A 16,560-nucleotide genomic window follows, 5' to 3' on the forward strand; every position below is an offset into this window, starting at 1 on the left:
TTCCAAGCGTTGTTGATTCCTAATGGGTTTTTGTGTAATAACTCATGGTGCTGCAGATAAGACATTGTGCCTCTGCTCTGAGAGTATTATGGGAATTATATGTAATTTAGAAAATATCTTTAATACGAGTTTCACCACAGAAGAGATCAGAATCTATAAAGAGATCTTTCTTAACTCCCGTTTATTAACAGGGTGTTTGGAAGTTATAATGACATTGGGAGAATAATACCAACCTGTAATGAAAAAGATTTTTATCTGCAAAGGGTATCTTGACATTGTTCAGCTTGTGCTCTTCCCAAGAACCTTTCTGATATTGCTTTGAATTATTAGTAGTGACAGAACTTTAAAAGTTGGGTTTGAGTCGGCATAGTCGCTTTTGTCCAAATCCACCTGTGTTTGTTTTGCTCTGTGTAATTTGCTGTAAATAACAGGCAGAGGTTAGCAAAGACAAGCTCTTTCTTTTGGGTCATCATTTGCAAAACAAATGACAAAACCGTGTCCTAGATAAAGAGGCATTTAGGGAATTGTCAAGCTAATTTTTTCCAGGCTTTTAATGTTTTAGCACAACGTCTAAATGTGCGCCTGATGGATAACATGGGTGCTGCTCACTTGTGCATGGCAGAGGCCACATTGCTGGCAATGACAGAGTCATATATCCTAAAAGAGATTGCTGTCAAAATGCCTGAGTTCAGCATTAGCAATATGCCTCTGAGTACTGACTGAATTAAAACCCTCTCCAGTTCCCCGCTTGCCTGTCAGTGCTACCAGAGAACTTTGACGCTGAGATGAACATCTGTGTGCTGGGAACAGCAGCGTTTGGCTGCAGGTAGGAGATGTCAGAGCCTCCTGACTGGTTTTCTGCTTCCTTTGACCCAGCATATGCGAGAGGCTGCTGAACGGCGGCAACAGCTGGAGTTGGAGCATGAGCAAGCCTTGGCTGTTCTCAACGCCAAACAGCAGGAAATCGAGCTGCTGCAGAAGGTGAGCGGGGAAACGGGACATTGCAGTGACCGGGCACAGGGCGCGGAACGGAGCTCCTGCTCTGGACGAGCTGAAACCACCACTGGTTCCTGTTCTGCATGGTTGCCCATGCACGTGTAACAAGGGGAATGTTACTGCTGGATTTACAGGAGTGTATGAAATGATCTACATTGTGCCAGTGAAGACTAAACTGACCAATATATATAAGCCCTTGTATTTCCCAATAGGGAGAGAAGTGATACAAGTACGTGCACTTCCTTTGTATTTCCATTGCTTCCCTCTGTGTTGTGCTCAGATATATTTCAGCACTCACTAAATATCAGGAAGGAAACTGGTCCTAATTTCATGATAATGAAAATGTGGAGAATCCACCGTTTCCTTGTCAGTTTGCTGGATGTGTTCATCATCCTCACGGACACACTCATGTCTTGTTAGGATTTCTTGGCCCTCCTCTTCCAGACACTGGCAATCCTTACAGCCTTTCTCCACTAAATTAGATTCAAGTCCTTGTCAAGGTACTTACACATCACAGCTGATCTTCTTTTTCATCAACTAAACAGCTATTTAAGTACCTCATTTCCAAGTTCATTCTCTAATTCACAGATCAGTTTAAAACTTGTGGTTTTTCACACTGCAACTTCTTAATATTCATTAGAATATCAAAAATATGGTACTGAGTTTCAGTCTTTCCAAAGTCACTTAAAGCTGCAATTGTCTCAATGCTAATGTTGATTTTTCCAATTGCTTGACTAGATCAAAACACAGAAATAATAATGCTAATGATAATTTGGTAGAAAATTGGCATGGAGAGACCTTCTCAGCAGAATAAAAAGACGTATCTAAACATAGTTTGCTTGAAATAGAAAGCTGCACTTGACCAACTGAAATATTTCAGTTAATTTTCTTTTAGCCTTTTGCTATTAATCTATTTAGGCATATTTCGAAATGCAGTTTCTAGTTCTTTGCAGCTGTTATTATTTAAACTTTCACATAAATTTTGGACTTAAATTTCTTAGCGTATCTTGTTACTGTCGTAAAGTTGCTGATGAACCAGAGAAATGTGCGAGTTCCTGTTAGTCTGATGCATTTGCTGTCACTTTCTGATATTATAAATAAAAGTTCATTGTGTTTTTAGTATATGTACAGACTGATCAGATTTTCAGCCTAAAGGGAAGCCTACAATATTGATCATCAAGGTTTTGTGTTGATGGGGAATCAGATGGTCTTCTTCTCCAAGAAAGCCGTAATACAGGGTGGTTTGATGTAAAGAAGAGATAGCTATTGATGCAGCTTTTCCAGTCATTTATCAATAACTCATATTCTGGGTAGATTTTATTAAACTTGTGATGACGGATAACACAAGGCTTTCTATTACCTGTCATCACATCTTTGCTAATGCTCATTGAACCAATATTTTATCAGGTGCTAGTGATAAGACTTATCACTGTAGTACACAAAGAAATGCAATTATGCTTTCAGGACCAAAGCAAGGCTTTACTTTCATGCATGACAGTGAAGTATAGTTTGGGTCTATATTTTTCATTGTGACTTTATGGGCTGGCCCCGCTTCCACTGAAACCAGTAACGGAGCAGGGTCGCCCTCATGGATGAGGAAAATGAGGTTAAGGTGTGAGTGTCCATCATGGGGCAATCTTGCCCATTGAATTAGCAGGTCTGTGGGGTGTTGTCCTCTGCTGAACTGGAGGGTTTAAGACTTTTCTCTGAGTGAAGTGCAGAACGTGGTCTCTGGGTTACCATGATAAGGAGCTAAGAGGCAAAGTTAGCGCATCACAGACTACCAGCCTGATACAAGGTTAATAAAGAGTTTTGCTTATCTTGGGAAAGCTTCAATAAAGAATAGAGTGAAAACTTAAACAGAAATAAGCGAGGACAGCACAAAGTTACTGAGTCCTATTTTTTTTGTTTCTAAGGTTTAGACTTTTCCTGACCAAAATTTGATAACTGAATTTCTGAGCTACATAAAATACACTTTTCTGCTCTTATCAATTCCCTCTTTTCTTCTTTGACCCAGTTGATTGGACCCTAAATTTTGCACCTCTGTTTACAGACAACCTTTCTTGTGGTTGCCTTGAAATGGTTTGTGAGCTACTTACTTATATGATAAATACTGTTGCTGCATGTAAAGAACAAGCCTAAGTTTGGTGGCGCTTTCTCCAACCTGGTATGGAAGGTTTCTACACTATGAATCTCCTACAATGCGGAATAAGAAGCTCATTTTTCAGTTTTAATTTAGAAGGTTTCAGAAATACTTCTGGTGTGTTCTCAAAGTGTGTTGAGCACGTTCCTCTTGGTCCTACAAAACACGGATGCTATTAAGCTTCACTGAGATTCAGTCTGCAAAAAATAAGTAGTTATTTCAGTGGCTTGGAACCAAAGCCCTGTAGTTATATTGACGGAGCCATCCCTTCAAGACTGTAATTGGCTTTGGATTTGAGTAAACAATATGCTACTTTATGTAGTTAGAGCAAATCATATGTGGCACGACTGATTGAATTTTTCCTTTTTCTGTTTTTGTTTCTCTGTTTTCCTTCCCCTGCCTCCTTTTCTTGCTTAAAACAAGGCTCAGGTTGAAGCCAAGAAGGAACATGAAGGAGCAGTTCAATTGCTAGAGGTAAGAAGGGATTCTTTGTCTTACCTTTGCTTGTGGAGGTTCCATTATGAATGTGATAACTTTACAGTAGCATCACTTTTAAAAGTTTCAAGTAATATGTAGGCAAATAAGGATGTTTTTCTCTTCTAATATCATTGCATTCTTTAAAGATTATAATTCTGTTAGGGATCATTATGTTGAGCTGCTGGAAGTGATGTGTGGAACTCAGTGTCTCTTTGTATAGAATGGAAATTTTGGTACCATTTTTTGTAAAATACCATCAGATATCTGAAAGTGTTTCTGGGATTCTGTGATTTCTATAATTAATCCAAACCACTTGAACTGTTTGCAGTATGTAATGCACAACAAATAACATACTAACTGCATCCAGATTTCCCTTTGTTCTTTTTGCTTGTCATTTTTTTCATGCAAAATAGATGTCCACTGATCACTACCAAACTAGTTTTCTTGTCTAAGGAAAAGGCATTAAATGGTTATTAAGTCTTAACAAACAGTACATGTCATAAAGAACATGCGATACCACAGACTGGTAACAGCAATGTTGACAATGCACTTAGAACTCTGTTTATAGCAGAACACAATTTCTAGTCTTTACCTTGTCACAGTGGTTCTTGTGTCTGTACCTACTGCTCATGCATCGATGGAAGGTGGTTTTTCTGGTGCACTGACCACCTTTTAAAAAATTTGGTTTTATTGTTTATTTATACCTATAAAAGTTAATGTTCCCACAGAAAATGTTTTACTCATGTGCGTTCATTATCATCATATATATTACGCTTGTCTTGCCTTTAAGAATGTAAGATTAAATTATTATTTAATGCCTGGTGGAAAGTAGATGATGCAGGAAAACGTAAGTGAAAATAAAGCAGGCAAGTGATTATTTACAACCCCTCAAGCTTATTAAAATTTCTATTTAGCTGATTTATCTGCAACCTCTGATTTTGCAGAACCCCATCAATGTTTCCTAAGATTTTGCTTTTCATTGCCATGAGCGCATTATTTTTTAGCATTTTATTTTATCTGCCTTTTGCAATTTGAAACCAGCAGTGCTATTGATTTCTGAAACGTTCTATACTGTGGTTTGCGTTAATGCATGTTTTTACACCTGTTAGCTGTTCTAATATATTTTGCTTTGAAATGTGAAAAAAAGTGTTCAACCCTGTTTTTCTTTCTTTGTTTATTTCCCATCTCTTCGTTTACTGTGTCTTGTTTGGAATTTATTGCTTTGCACTTCATCCAGAACACCTTGGACAGCATGCAGGTATTTTAGGGCATAAATTCTCCTTTCCTTGTCCTGAATCCTGCACTTTTCCTGTTAAAGCTGGACCTTGCATGGGATGTGTGCTAGAACCATTGTTATGCAGGCATGCTTGGCCTAACACCAAATCACCAAAATCAGGGTTTTTTTCCTACGAAAGAGTAATCATCTAATATGATGATATATGATTTAATGAGAGCTCAGATACTGATTTTGAAGACGAATTTCTTACGAGCATGCCCAGTAAGGATGGTTTGGTAGTTCATTCTAGATCGTAGCTTTCTGACTGGATTTTGTCTGAATTCAGATTGGCACTTCTTTAACACAAAGATAATTTCATGTGGTATTTCCAGCTGAGGCTGATTTGTTGAGCCAGGCACTGAAAGCCATTGATGCTACACAAACAATTAAACTAAGGAACGGCATCTCTGTACCAGAATGTGTGAGCTCATTACTAGTCTGAATTCCAGCCTGTCCACCTGGAAAGTTGCTCATCATCTTGTCTGTCTTGTGCGAACAGTCTCTGTCTTGTAATGGATGAAGTCTGCTTCATTTTCCATTTAAGAAGCTGTTCAGGTTTTAGAAATAGCACAATGTATTCCATGAGTCATTTGGAAAGTCCCAAGTGAAACACGTTTGTTCTGGTCTGCAGTGGAGAAGGTCTTCCCATCCAACAACTGTTCTAGGTAGATCTGGTTTTAAGGAGTTATAGTACACTTGGCACTTTGTGCCATCATTATTAGGACAGGCTGTGTGGGCAGAACCATGATACAGAATAAAAATTCAGCACCTGCCTGAAGCCAAGAAACAAAGACAGGGTTGGGGACGCCTCCTGTTAGTACTGTTGTGGATCTTACGGTAATTATTTCTTTGTATGGTACCAGCGTTGTGCTCACTTCTAACTCATAACCTTGATTAAAATAAAGTAGTAAAGATATTTTTCTTCCAGGCTTTATACTGTCATGAGAGAACAACATGAAAATGAAGCTTCTAGATAATTGAAAGAAAGTGAAAGAAGGCATATTCTGATATGAAAATCAGTTTTGAATTAATAAATTATAACAATACGTTAAATTTTTATTTTCAAAAATGTTTTTAAGGCAGCTGTAGCATCTTGTTGGGTTCTGGATGGTGACTTTTTATTTTCCATTTTATGCTAGAGTTTCCATAACCACATGTGGAAAGGTCAGTATATGTTCTTAGAGAACTGAATAGCACATCCTTAAATGTTCCATTGGGAAGAGAGGATCCAAAACCCAGAGCACTTTACTACTTTGTTTGTTTAATGTTCTTTTAAAATTGTGAATAGACACCTTATTCCTGCAGTGAAGTTTCAAAGACTCCCATTTTGGTTGCTCAAAGCCACGGTGAAAAGATGAAAGACAAAAAAACCACAAAAATCAAAGCATTTACTGTTTGTGTAAAAAATCCCACAATGTCTCTGTATCTTATTGTTTTCTGTTTCATAATTAGTCAGATAGATACTGTAAGACTTCTTTAGCAGAACTAAATTAATTTGTGTCTTATGAATAGAAAGAAATTATCTCCTCAAAATTCAGTATTGCTTTTGTTAACCAAAAAAAACCCAAAAGGAACAAACAGTAGCATCTTCTCTAGTAGGAAATGTGGACGTTTGTGTTCTTCTGAGAACTGTTTCGTTTTGCTGTGCTAAGATCTTTGTATAGGTGGTATGTAATATACACCATTTTCTTGAAATGTAATATGTGCAGTGTTTCTTACATGAACTGAGAATATTTTTCTCTTTCGAGAAAAAGAAACCTGTAGTACAGTTGAATGAATTTAATTGGTGTCCACTCCTCCTTTGTTAGTACAGTTGTTTAACTAGGCGTACTCTATAAAGGGGTTTTTAATGAAGGAAAGTGGTGTCTGTTCATCATAAAGCATCACATTAGGATATAATGTACCAGCTTTTCATATAAGGAGCCTATTAGTGCCTCTGAGCTACTTCTGCTTGCAGCGTTAGGGTCACAGCACCTGGGACACGGGTGTCCCCTCAATCTCAGCCTTTCTTTGGTCTCTTCCAGAGCACAGACCTGGAAATCTTGGCTGTTTGTATGGGTTACCTTGGTGTGGTTTGGCAACTTGAGTGACCAGCATTACTTTTGAAAGTGAATTAAGCCAGTAGACAGATCCACATTCTGCATGAACCTTGGTGGTGTTCTTTAATACATAAATACATTAATCTGACAATTCAGGAGGCTTCGACTTAATAGCCGAGGATGGTCAAACCCCAGAAATACACCTGAGTTCTAGAAAAAGATGGGAGAGTACACAAAAGTGACATTCAGATGCTAGTAGAACTCAAAAATCCACAGGATCTGCTTGCAGGAGTTGTTGGCGCTGACTTTTTTGCCAAAAAATGTGATGAGGAATTTCCACTTTGGAAGCCGGGGATGAAAAGGGGCACTCACTGCAATATTACAGGGCTGCTAAAAAGTTTAGTTCTGAATATGGGTGAGAATTTCGGGGGAGAAGAGTGTGACTGTTTGTCCTAAATAGTTTGCCTGTCCTGGCTTCCTGGTACTCAGGAACAATCTGAGAGTCGCAGCTCGCTCTGATCTCAGTCGAATGTGTGTGTTGTGTCTCGTGAAGGCCAAGGTGCGAGAGCTGGAGGAGAAATGCCGGACCCAGAGCGAACAGTTTAACCTCTTGTCCAGAGAGCTGGAGAAGTTCCGACAGCAGGCGGGGAAGATCGATCTCCTGAGCAGCAACTCGGTGGCATCCTCAGATATCTCTGGTTCTCCCGGTAAATCTCTGTCGCAGTTAATGAACGGAATAGCCACTTCTATAGGTAAAGGTAAGGACGAGCGTTTTATTTGTAGATATCTGTTCTGCCTTGTAAGTTTTAAGATGCACCTTGGTGACATCAATAGAGTTTGATTGTACAAATGGAGGAAAGAATTCACTCCTGTTCCTGTTTTGTGACTGATGTTAATTTCAGAGCATCTCTCAAGCCTTCACTGAGGTTCCAACTTCATTTGGGCGCTGCTGTGAGCAATTCTCTCTAATTGCTGTTGGGTGTACTGATGAGAAACCTGTGTTAAAATGATGCATTCCTTATGTAAATATCTACTTCTGTCAGAAGAAGAAAGTTGTCTTAAAACAAGTATAAAGAAGAACCAGAAAAATGAAAGTGTTTGGATGTTTTTCATTTCATCTTCTTAAGCTTCTGGGAGAAGGCATATAAACTACAAAGTTTTGCCCACTGTGGTGTATATTAGTTTATACGCCTTTCTGGAGCTGCAAGTCCTACCTAAGTAGATATTATAGTGCAATAAATCGAGAAATCAGAAGGCATTACCTGATAGCTGTAAGAATTTAGTAGTGGCTTCTTTAATATCAACAGGACTAGGTCTTTGTGTATCTAAGGACAGGATTTTCAAAGCAACACTTGGTTTTAAAGGGAAGGTAATTAGCTGTTGAAATGTCCCTGAAGCAGCTGGTCAAGGTCCAGTCTGTATCTCTGCAATTGATCTAAATAGGTTCCAATCCTCGAATAAAAATCAACTAAAGTTGTTGAGCTCCTCGGTCAAACTTTTCAAACTACCTTACGTTTACTCTTCAAACACTAATGGAAACGGCTTTTGAAAAAACCTTCAAAACATAACAAACAGAATCTTCCAAGAAATACTTGATGAAATCCACAGAAAACACAGGCAGGTTGGTACTGACATAATTCAAAGGCCTTGCTCTGTAAACAGTTTCTCATAATCTAGTGATTTTTATGCCACTTGGAATTCAGGGTCTGCAGCACTTGTGTATAAACATCAGAAATCGTGGACAATGTTCATTCTCAGGATGAATGCACTGACAACAATAAAGTCATGTTGAAGCAAGTGGGCAGGATTTCTAATGACTGAAATCAACCATTTCACGATAATGACGGTAATGCCACAGCAAGTTCTTCAAACCAGAAGTGTAATTATTTTTATTATGTGTGTGGAAGAAAGAACAAGAGGGAACACAAGGACAGCTTTCAAAGCAAAGCAAATGACAGGAATGAGATCAGTTTGGGACCAGCTGCTTTGCCTTCATTGGTGATGGTTGAATGTGGCAGGAAATGAAATAAACCCGGAACAGATTAGGATATAAAAAGTTCACTGTAAACATATAATAATGTCACTATCAGATACAGAAACCTTGCGATTTATTATTCATCAAAGGCTTATTTAAATGGGCTTTCTAGATAATTTAGGTAGTCCATGATGAATCAGTGGTTCCAATAAATAAAACTGAGAGTCTAATGGTTCTTCTTTAGCTCTTTCCTTGACAGGGTGTTCTTCAGACTCCTTAACAGACATTGGCCAGTCATGGGAAAATAAAGGCCATTTAGAGCCTGTATGGGTTTTACAACACTTTGTGGACAAAAAGCATCTCATGACCTTTTAAAAAAGTCCCCCATACAGAATACACAGGAACTAACTCTTAATGTTGTACAATACAACTTGCCCAAAAATCTGTTCTTTCGAATTTATTGCAGTTGTGAGAATAGCTTGAAAATACAGTGATTTTTAAGCTGCTTTAAGAAATAGATCACATTGTGGTCCCAGATAGGATCAGTCCCACAGCCTGGGAAAGAGCCTTGGAGGATCAACTTGTGTTGTTTCACACACTTTTCCATAGAGAGGCAGGAACTGGTGGCAGCCAGTGCAGAATTGATTGAGGGAGGAGACGTTACATCGCATAAGTAGCCAAATGAATAAAGAAATGGACACTGTAGGTGGCAATAAGTCCAGTTAGGAAGAACAGATCCATTTTGCACGGCTAGATCTGGGGCAGAAGCTGTATTTCTGCATTGGTGGGTGTGGGTCCAGGCTTTGTCTGCTGGAGGGGAGGCACCTGAGCAGGGACGGCTGTGTCTTGTGCTCAGCACCATCTGCAGCCCCTTCATGTGATGCAATTACAACTACCACACAGTTTTCCCATTAAAGACTCCAGGTAAATGTTGTGTAACCCGTTTTACAAGTGGAGAAAAGATGGCAGTTGAATATCTTCCAGCATCTTGATATTCCTGGAGTTCTTGTTCATATGTGTTCCTGTTGTTATCATCCTATATATGTGCAAAGCGAGGGCTGTTCTGTCCAAGAATCTTCCTCCACATTTTGTGTGCAGTGCAACCAATTTACTAACAAAGCCTGAAAAATCCAGGAGGTATGAGACCAAACAGCAGTTTCCTTTGAATGAATAATCACAGTTGGACCAATTATTTATAGACTTGGCGCTGACGGGCTGATATGGCAAGCACATTAACAGCAAACAGAAGGAGCTAAATTGGCTAAAGGTTTCTGAACGGGGATGACTTTTCTATTATATATGTGAGAAAGGTTCCAAGAATAAAAAACGTGTCCTTTTGCAGCCTGGGGATTGCTGTGAGCAAGGCTGCTTGTAATTAATCTTTTGTATGATGACTTGTGTATTTCCCTGCTGTCAATGTGCTTAAGCTGTCCTGCTGTAAATTACAGTGATGCAGAGAAAATTAATCATGTTGGACTAAGGAGAACACCAGAAAAACCCTCTGATGATATGTTTTGGAGCTTATTCTCCTCTGCAATATGAGTAAAGAGGTTCCACTGATAATTCCCGGTGACGTGTGTCTGGGAAGCTTGTAATTCAGCAGCAGAACGTTTCTGTCCAGGCTTCTGGCAGAACTGGGGAGGAAATGCTGAACCTGAACATATCCAGGGGTTTGAAAATCAGAGCAGAGGTTCATTATGTTAATGAGAGAGAAAGGAGAAGGCATTGTGCATATCTGATTGCGTCAGCAATGCTCTAGACTCTGCTTTTGCTGTCACTTCTGCTGATGCTGCAAGTATAATTAGGATGTTGACACTTCCCTGCTTGTTTTCCTGTGGTTTTGGGACTAAACTGACAGTAAAATGGAAAAAATGTAGAAGTATTTTATATTGCGCTTTATTGGTCTCTCTTGCAACCTTGATGGAGTTGTTATTTTCACTGGTGTCCCCTCACCCTTAGGCCTGGTTTTGACTGGAGTCAATAATGTGTGTTCAGCCTGGGGTGAGGCTGCCTGCTCGGGTCCTCCCAATGTGCAGTATAAACTCGCTTTTCCTTTTTCTTCTTAAGTGCTTTAAAAAAAAAAAAAGCACAATAAAAATATTCAAAAAGCATTTCTGGAGATTTTTCCTTTTTCACAGCCTATGTCTTCTGTTTTTGTAGAAACTGGAGAGACGGCACTGTGCCCAAATTATGTGTTTTTAGTACTGGTGTAAACAAGGAGCTCTTAAGAAATGCCTGCAAACAGTTACTTATTCCTGTATGTGTTTCGTTCACCGCCAGGTCATGAAAGTCCTTCTGGAAGTCGTTGTGTGATCTCAGAGTTTATACGACCCCTTCAGATATCTGGAGACAAACCAGAACAGTTGTCTGTCAAACCTACATTCCTGTCCAAGTCAAGATCTGGTACCCCAAGATGCAGATTTGATTCAGACGTGAGTCTTTCTGAATTTGGTGCGGACAATGTATGTTATGGGGCCGAGACTTCGCCAGGGCTCCGATGCAGGGGGATCCACCTGCCTTTAGAAACTCCAGACATGAGTGTTCTCGTCTTCTGAAAGAACGTGGCTGTTGATATTTAGGACAAATGTTAAATATAAGGACGTATAGGACACACTTTGCAAACTTTATAGAAGGGTGTTATTTCCTCTGAAATACCACAAGGCTGTTTTACATGGGCAAACAGCCATGAGGAAAGGCTCTTTAGATGTTACCCTTTACCTTACAGTCCTGAATCTAATTCTTAATCTTTACAGAAAAATAAATTGAAACTGTGTGCATATTTTCTCCCTGTTTTATATTCATTGCTGCTGTACCTGTGAAAGCTGGAAGAATCAAAATGTTTTTAAAGGGATCACAAGCCTGAGTGTGGTGCAGGTTATTCAGCAAAACATTAGATTATTTTATAGCAAGAATTGGGCGTATCTAAGGATTATCCTCAAATAAATGTGTGTATGTTTGTGTGTAGCAGCATTACTGCAAAGTGGGAACATGCACTGCTTTTTGAAGAGGTCAGCTTAGCAGCGAGACTTAGGGAAGCAGAACTAACAGCAAGGAACAGAAGAAGTGCACGTCAAATTTAATTCCCCTTTTCTATTATTTTTGAGTTATCTCTCACTGAGAATGTCAAGCCCTCTCTTGCAGAATTGTTCGTTGTGTGCCTTCTAGAGTTTAATTACGTGATACATACTTGCATTATGCAAGCTCACAAAAAGTAATCTCCATTCTCTTCCAGAGGTATCCAGACCCAGGGGGGAGAGTGTATTAATAAAATCTAAAAATGGGACATAATGCTGTGAAGTCTGAAGCCCTTCTAAGTAAAATTAACCTGGTTAATATAAAAAGGGAAAGTGTAGAGTTTTGCATCTGGGTAGGAACATCCCCAGGTTCCAGTATAAGCTGGGGAATGACCTGTTAGAGAGCAGCGTAGGGGAAAGGGACCTGGGGGTCCTGGGGACAGCAGGGTGACCATGAGCCAGCACTGGGCCCTTGTGGCCAGGAAGCCAATGGTACCTGGGGTGGGTTAGAAGGGGGTGGTCAGTAGGTCAGAGAGGTTCTCCTGCCCCTCTGCTCTGCCCTGGGGAGACCACACCTGGAATATTGTGTCCAGTTGTGGCCCCTCAGTTCCAGCAGGACAGGGAACTGCTGGAGAGAGTCCAGCGCAGCCACCAAGATGCTGCAGGGAGTGGAGCATCTCCCGTGTGAGGAAAGGCTGAGGGAGCTGGGGCTCTGGAGCTGGACAAGAGGAGACTGAGGGGTGACTCATTCATGTTTACAGATATATAAAGGGGGAGTGTCAGGAGGATGGAGCCAGGCTCTTCTCGGTGACAACCAATGAGAGGACAAGGGGTAATGGGTTCAAACTGGAACACAGGAGGTTCCACTTAAATATGAGAAGAAACTTGTTCCTGGTGAGGGTGGCAGAGCCTGGCCCAGGCTGCCCAGGGGGGTTGTGGAGTCTCCTTCTGTGCAGACATTCCAACCCGCCTGGACACCTTCCTGTGTAACCTCAGCTGGGTGTTTCTGCTCCAGGGGGGGATTGCACTGGATGAGCTTTCCAGGGCCCTTCAACCCCTGACACTCTGGGATTCTGTGATTCTGTGGTTTGTTCCATGTTAGAATTTAATTTTTTTGGTCAGTGTTGCATGTCTGATTTTTACTGCCTGTCAGGAACACAGTGAATGCATCTTTTTGAAATCACATAATCACATTGTCTTTTTTATTTTTCTCTACAGATGGATAATGATCAGAATTCCAATACCTCAAAGCAGAGATATTCTGGGAAAGTCCATCTTTGCATTGCCCGTTATAGGTAAAAAAACCCAGCTCATTACATATGTTAAAATTATTTGTAATAATCAACATTTGGTTTTACTTGACCTATTCATGCACTAAATTATTGCCCAGGACCAATGTTACGGATAGCAAATGCCTTTCAAGAATTTTCTGTATATGTGTACCTTGTTTTAGCTGTAGCTCACTGTTTTAGTCTTTATTTAACTTGTCTCTGTTGAACTGAATAAACTTGTGTAAAAGGCTGCCATGTAAGACAAATGGAAAAGACACCCACAACTGAGTTTGCTCTAATTCGCTTTAAAAATTAAAGAATATTCTAAGTGAGAAACCTGTAAGTAAACTCTACAGAAAAGGATGAGATTTTAAGTGCGTGGTGCTTAAGGAAACAGGTGACGTGTCCTGGCAGCCCGTGGGTGATGCAGTTCAGCTCACAGCAACAAACCGACCTGGACTCGGCTCAGAATGTGTTTCACAAGGGAAACAAAAAGCTTGAAGTGAGGAATTACCTCCCTGTGCAGCCTTTTTCTGATCCGTGTTCGGTTGTGCGGGGTTGTCAGTGAACACGGGTTTTCCATCTGTACTCCACTGCAGTTACAACCCTTTCGATGGACCAAATGAAAATCCAGAAGCAGAACTCCCCCTTACGGCAGGAAAGTACCTTTATGTGTATGGAGATATGGATGAAGATGGCTTTTACGAAGGTATTTTTTTTAATCTGTGGATACATGCTAATTCATGCAGATTCAAATCAGTTCATCTGTCAAACATGCTCCCAGTTCTTTCCTTCATCTACTACCGAATCAGTTGCTAAAATTACCCCTATCGTCATTGTGTTAATTAATTTGCACCAGCAAGGCCTCTCCTTGCAGTCAAAGCTAATTATAAGATATTTTATATTGTCAGCTTTTCCTACTGGCAAGATTTAAGTTGACAAGAAAGCTTACTGCCTCTGGTTTTTGCCTCACTGAACCTTTACGTTCAACTCCAAATGTTGTTTATGTCCAGTTTTCGCTTATATCTTCTTCCTTTTCTTGCTGACTTGCAAGGCATTATCATGCAAGATATGTGCTCCTCCCAGGATTTTAATGGCATTGTTCTTTCTCACCAGGGGAACTTCTAGATGGACAGAGAGGACTAGTCCCTTCAAATTTTGTGGATTTTGTTCAAGACAATGAGACCCGGTTGTCAAGCACACTAAGCAGTGAACAAGATCAGAATTTTATCAACCATTCGGGTCCTACTTTGGAAGCAGATCTCTTGGAGATAAGTCCGCCAAGTCACATAGACTCTAGTGTAATCACCAATGGTTCAGGGACTCTGGATGTAAACATTGATGAAATTGGAGAAGACATTGTGCCTTATCCTAGAAAAATCACCCTTATTAAACAACTAGCCAAAAGTGTCATTGTGGGCTGGGAGCCACCGGTAGTGCCACCCGGATGGGGAACGATCAGCAGCTATAATGTTCTGGTTGACAAGGAAATACGGATGAACATAGCCTTGGGAAGCAGAACGAAAGCTCTTATAGAAAAGCTTAACATTTCTACTTGTACATACCGAATATCAATTCAGAGCATCACAAGCAAGGGTAACTCAGATGAACTGCAGTGCACTTTGTTAGTCGGGAAGGATGTCATAGTAGCCCCTTCTAATCTTAAAGTGGACAATATAACCCAGATTTCTGCTGAGCTGTCTTGGCTCCCTACAAATAGTAATTACAGTCATGTGATCTTTCTTAATGAAGAAGAATTCGACATCGTCAAGGCTGCTAGCTACAAGTACCACTTTTTTAATTTAAAGCCCAATATGGCCTACAAGGTGAAGGTCATGGCGAAGCCCCATCAGATGCCCTGGCAGCTTCCCCTGGAACAACGAGAGAAAAAGGAAGCCTTTGTGGAATTTTCTACTTTGCCAGCAGGTTTGGTGTTTTCCTCCCTACCCCAAAAGTCTCCGGTTAACTTTCTTTGAAAACTGTAGATAAATTAATCTAACCTTCAGCTTTGCGCTGTAATCCCTGTCACATTCATGAGCAGACTGGGGATTATTAGATTGCTCTATGGTATCTACAATGAATTCCTGTCCTCTGTTAGTCTCTTCTTTGTTCTTGGGTAAGGACTGAAGCATTAAAAAAAAGCTGTTGCTTTGGACATATTATTTGTATGTTATTTGAGGGTCTTAAAGCACTTTTTATGGGGGCGATCCAGGCGTTTTCTGCAATGAAAAGCAACACACACAATTTAGAGGGCCACACAGTGATTTAGGGGGTGTAAACTCCTTTTGGTGGTGAAGCTGTAATCACATTGTACAATTTGAATTTGTAAGGATAACAAATTGGTCATGTTTTGACAAGCCCCAGGTGTTTTCCCACCTTGCTTTTACATTAGGAATGTTGATAATTGGTACCAGTGACTTCCCAGTATCTAAGAACAGCGAACGTTGAAAACTACAAGTGAAATAATGTAGCAGGTTTAAAGGATAATCCCATATTTTGGGAGCGTATGGCAGCACCTGAACAATTTGAACATCTCTGCTTATAGATTCATCTGACCCAGGTCATCTAATCAAGGACAAGGAGACGGCTCCTTGTATTCTCAGAGTTTCAGGGCAGTGAAGCCTCTGAAGCGGGACAGTCAGGTACAGGTGCCTCCTGGCCAGGGGAGTTTCAATACCATGTGCTGTGCTCTGGCTTGATCGATTGACTCCCTGCTGGGATTTGGTTCCAGCAAAGGGGCTGGAATTATTTCTGGTCTCTTCCTTGGCTTGCGTGACTTACATATAAGGAGACGTGCAGGACAGTGATGCTGGTTGAGTAGGGAGTGAGTTAAACTTGCATGTCTGCTGCTTTTTATGCTGGTGATTTATAGTTTCAGTGAAAATGTCCCCAGCTCAGGCATTTACCCTTGTGTCTTAAATCATTTCAGTGAGACGAGTGGTGACGCTTTCACAGAATCTGCCAGGAGGGGAGATATTTTCAACTTTGTTCATGTTCTCTGGGAGTCGGGAGATTGTGGCTTGAACTTATTAGAGGTGTTGTCGTCTTTGTTATTTGGGAAAGGCCTTGTGAGTGAGGTTTTTTCAGGGCAAACACTCAGCGTGCTGTATCTCCCTCTAGTTGCTGCAGTGTGCAACGCAATAAACGAGCTGTTCTCTCTTGAGGAGCTAAAATACAGGGACCCCTCTGCTTTTAGATCCAGAGGTCCCAGGATCTTCCCAACCACTTCGTTTCACATGCAGCATTTTTACATCAATTCTTCCCTGACATACAGCAAAAACTGAACTGATTAGAGGCTGATGCTTTTATTTCAGAAGTCGTTGGAACAAGGAGGAAAGGATGCCCATGAAATCAGGGTCAGTTAACATC

At 40.5% G+C, this 16,560-nt stretch overlaps 1 protein-coding gene across 10 annotated transcripts in view; it reads left to right on the top strand.

The window, feature by feature from the left end:
* Positions 1–876: 876 nt before the first annotated feature.
* RIMBP2 (RIMS binding protein 2) overlaps positions 877–16,560 on the top strand; it is a gene marked incomplete at both ends in the record, with an annotated part of 43,441 nt that continues 27,757 nt past the window's right edge. For 4 of the 10 annotated variants that reach the window (XM_082066029.1, XM_082066026.1, XM_082066030.1 and 1 more), the window contains 7 exons: positions 880–981; positions 3,563–3,613; positions 7,485–7,689; positions 11,187–11,338; positions 13,139–13,215; positions 13,791–13,900; positions 14,308–15,117. In XM_082066029.1, the coding sequence (XP_081922155.1) occupies positions 880–981; positions 3,563–3,613; positions 7,485–7,689; positions 11,187–11,338; positions 13,139–13,215; positions 13,791–13,900; positions 14,308–15,117 (1,507 nt within the window). Of the gene's footprint in view, positions 982–3,562; positions 3,614–4,853; positions 4,875–7,484; positions 7,690–11,186; positions 11,339–13,138; positions 13,216–13,790; positions 13,901–14,307; positions 15,118–16,560 lie in introns of all 10 variants that reach the window. The other 6 variants (XM_082066024.1, XM_082066028.1, XM_082066025.1 and 3 more) reach the window with 3 other exon arrangements.

Source organism: Streptopelia decaocto (assembly GCF_964273445.1).
Source record: "Streptopelia decaocto genome assembly, chromosome: 15".
NCBI classification, from domain to species: Eukaryota; Metazoa; Chordata; class Aves; order Columbiformes; family Columbidae; genus Streptopelia; species Streptopelia decaocto.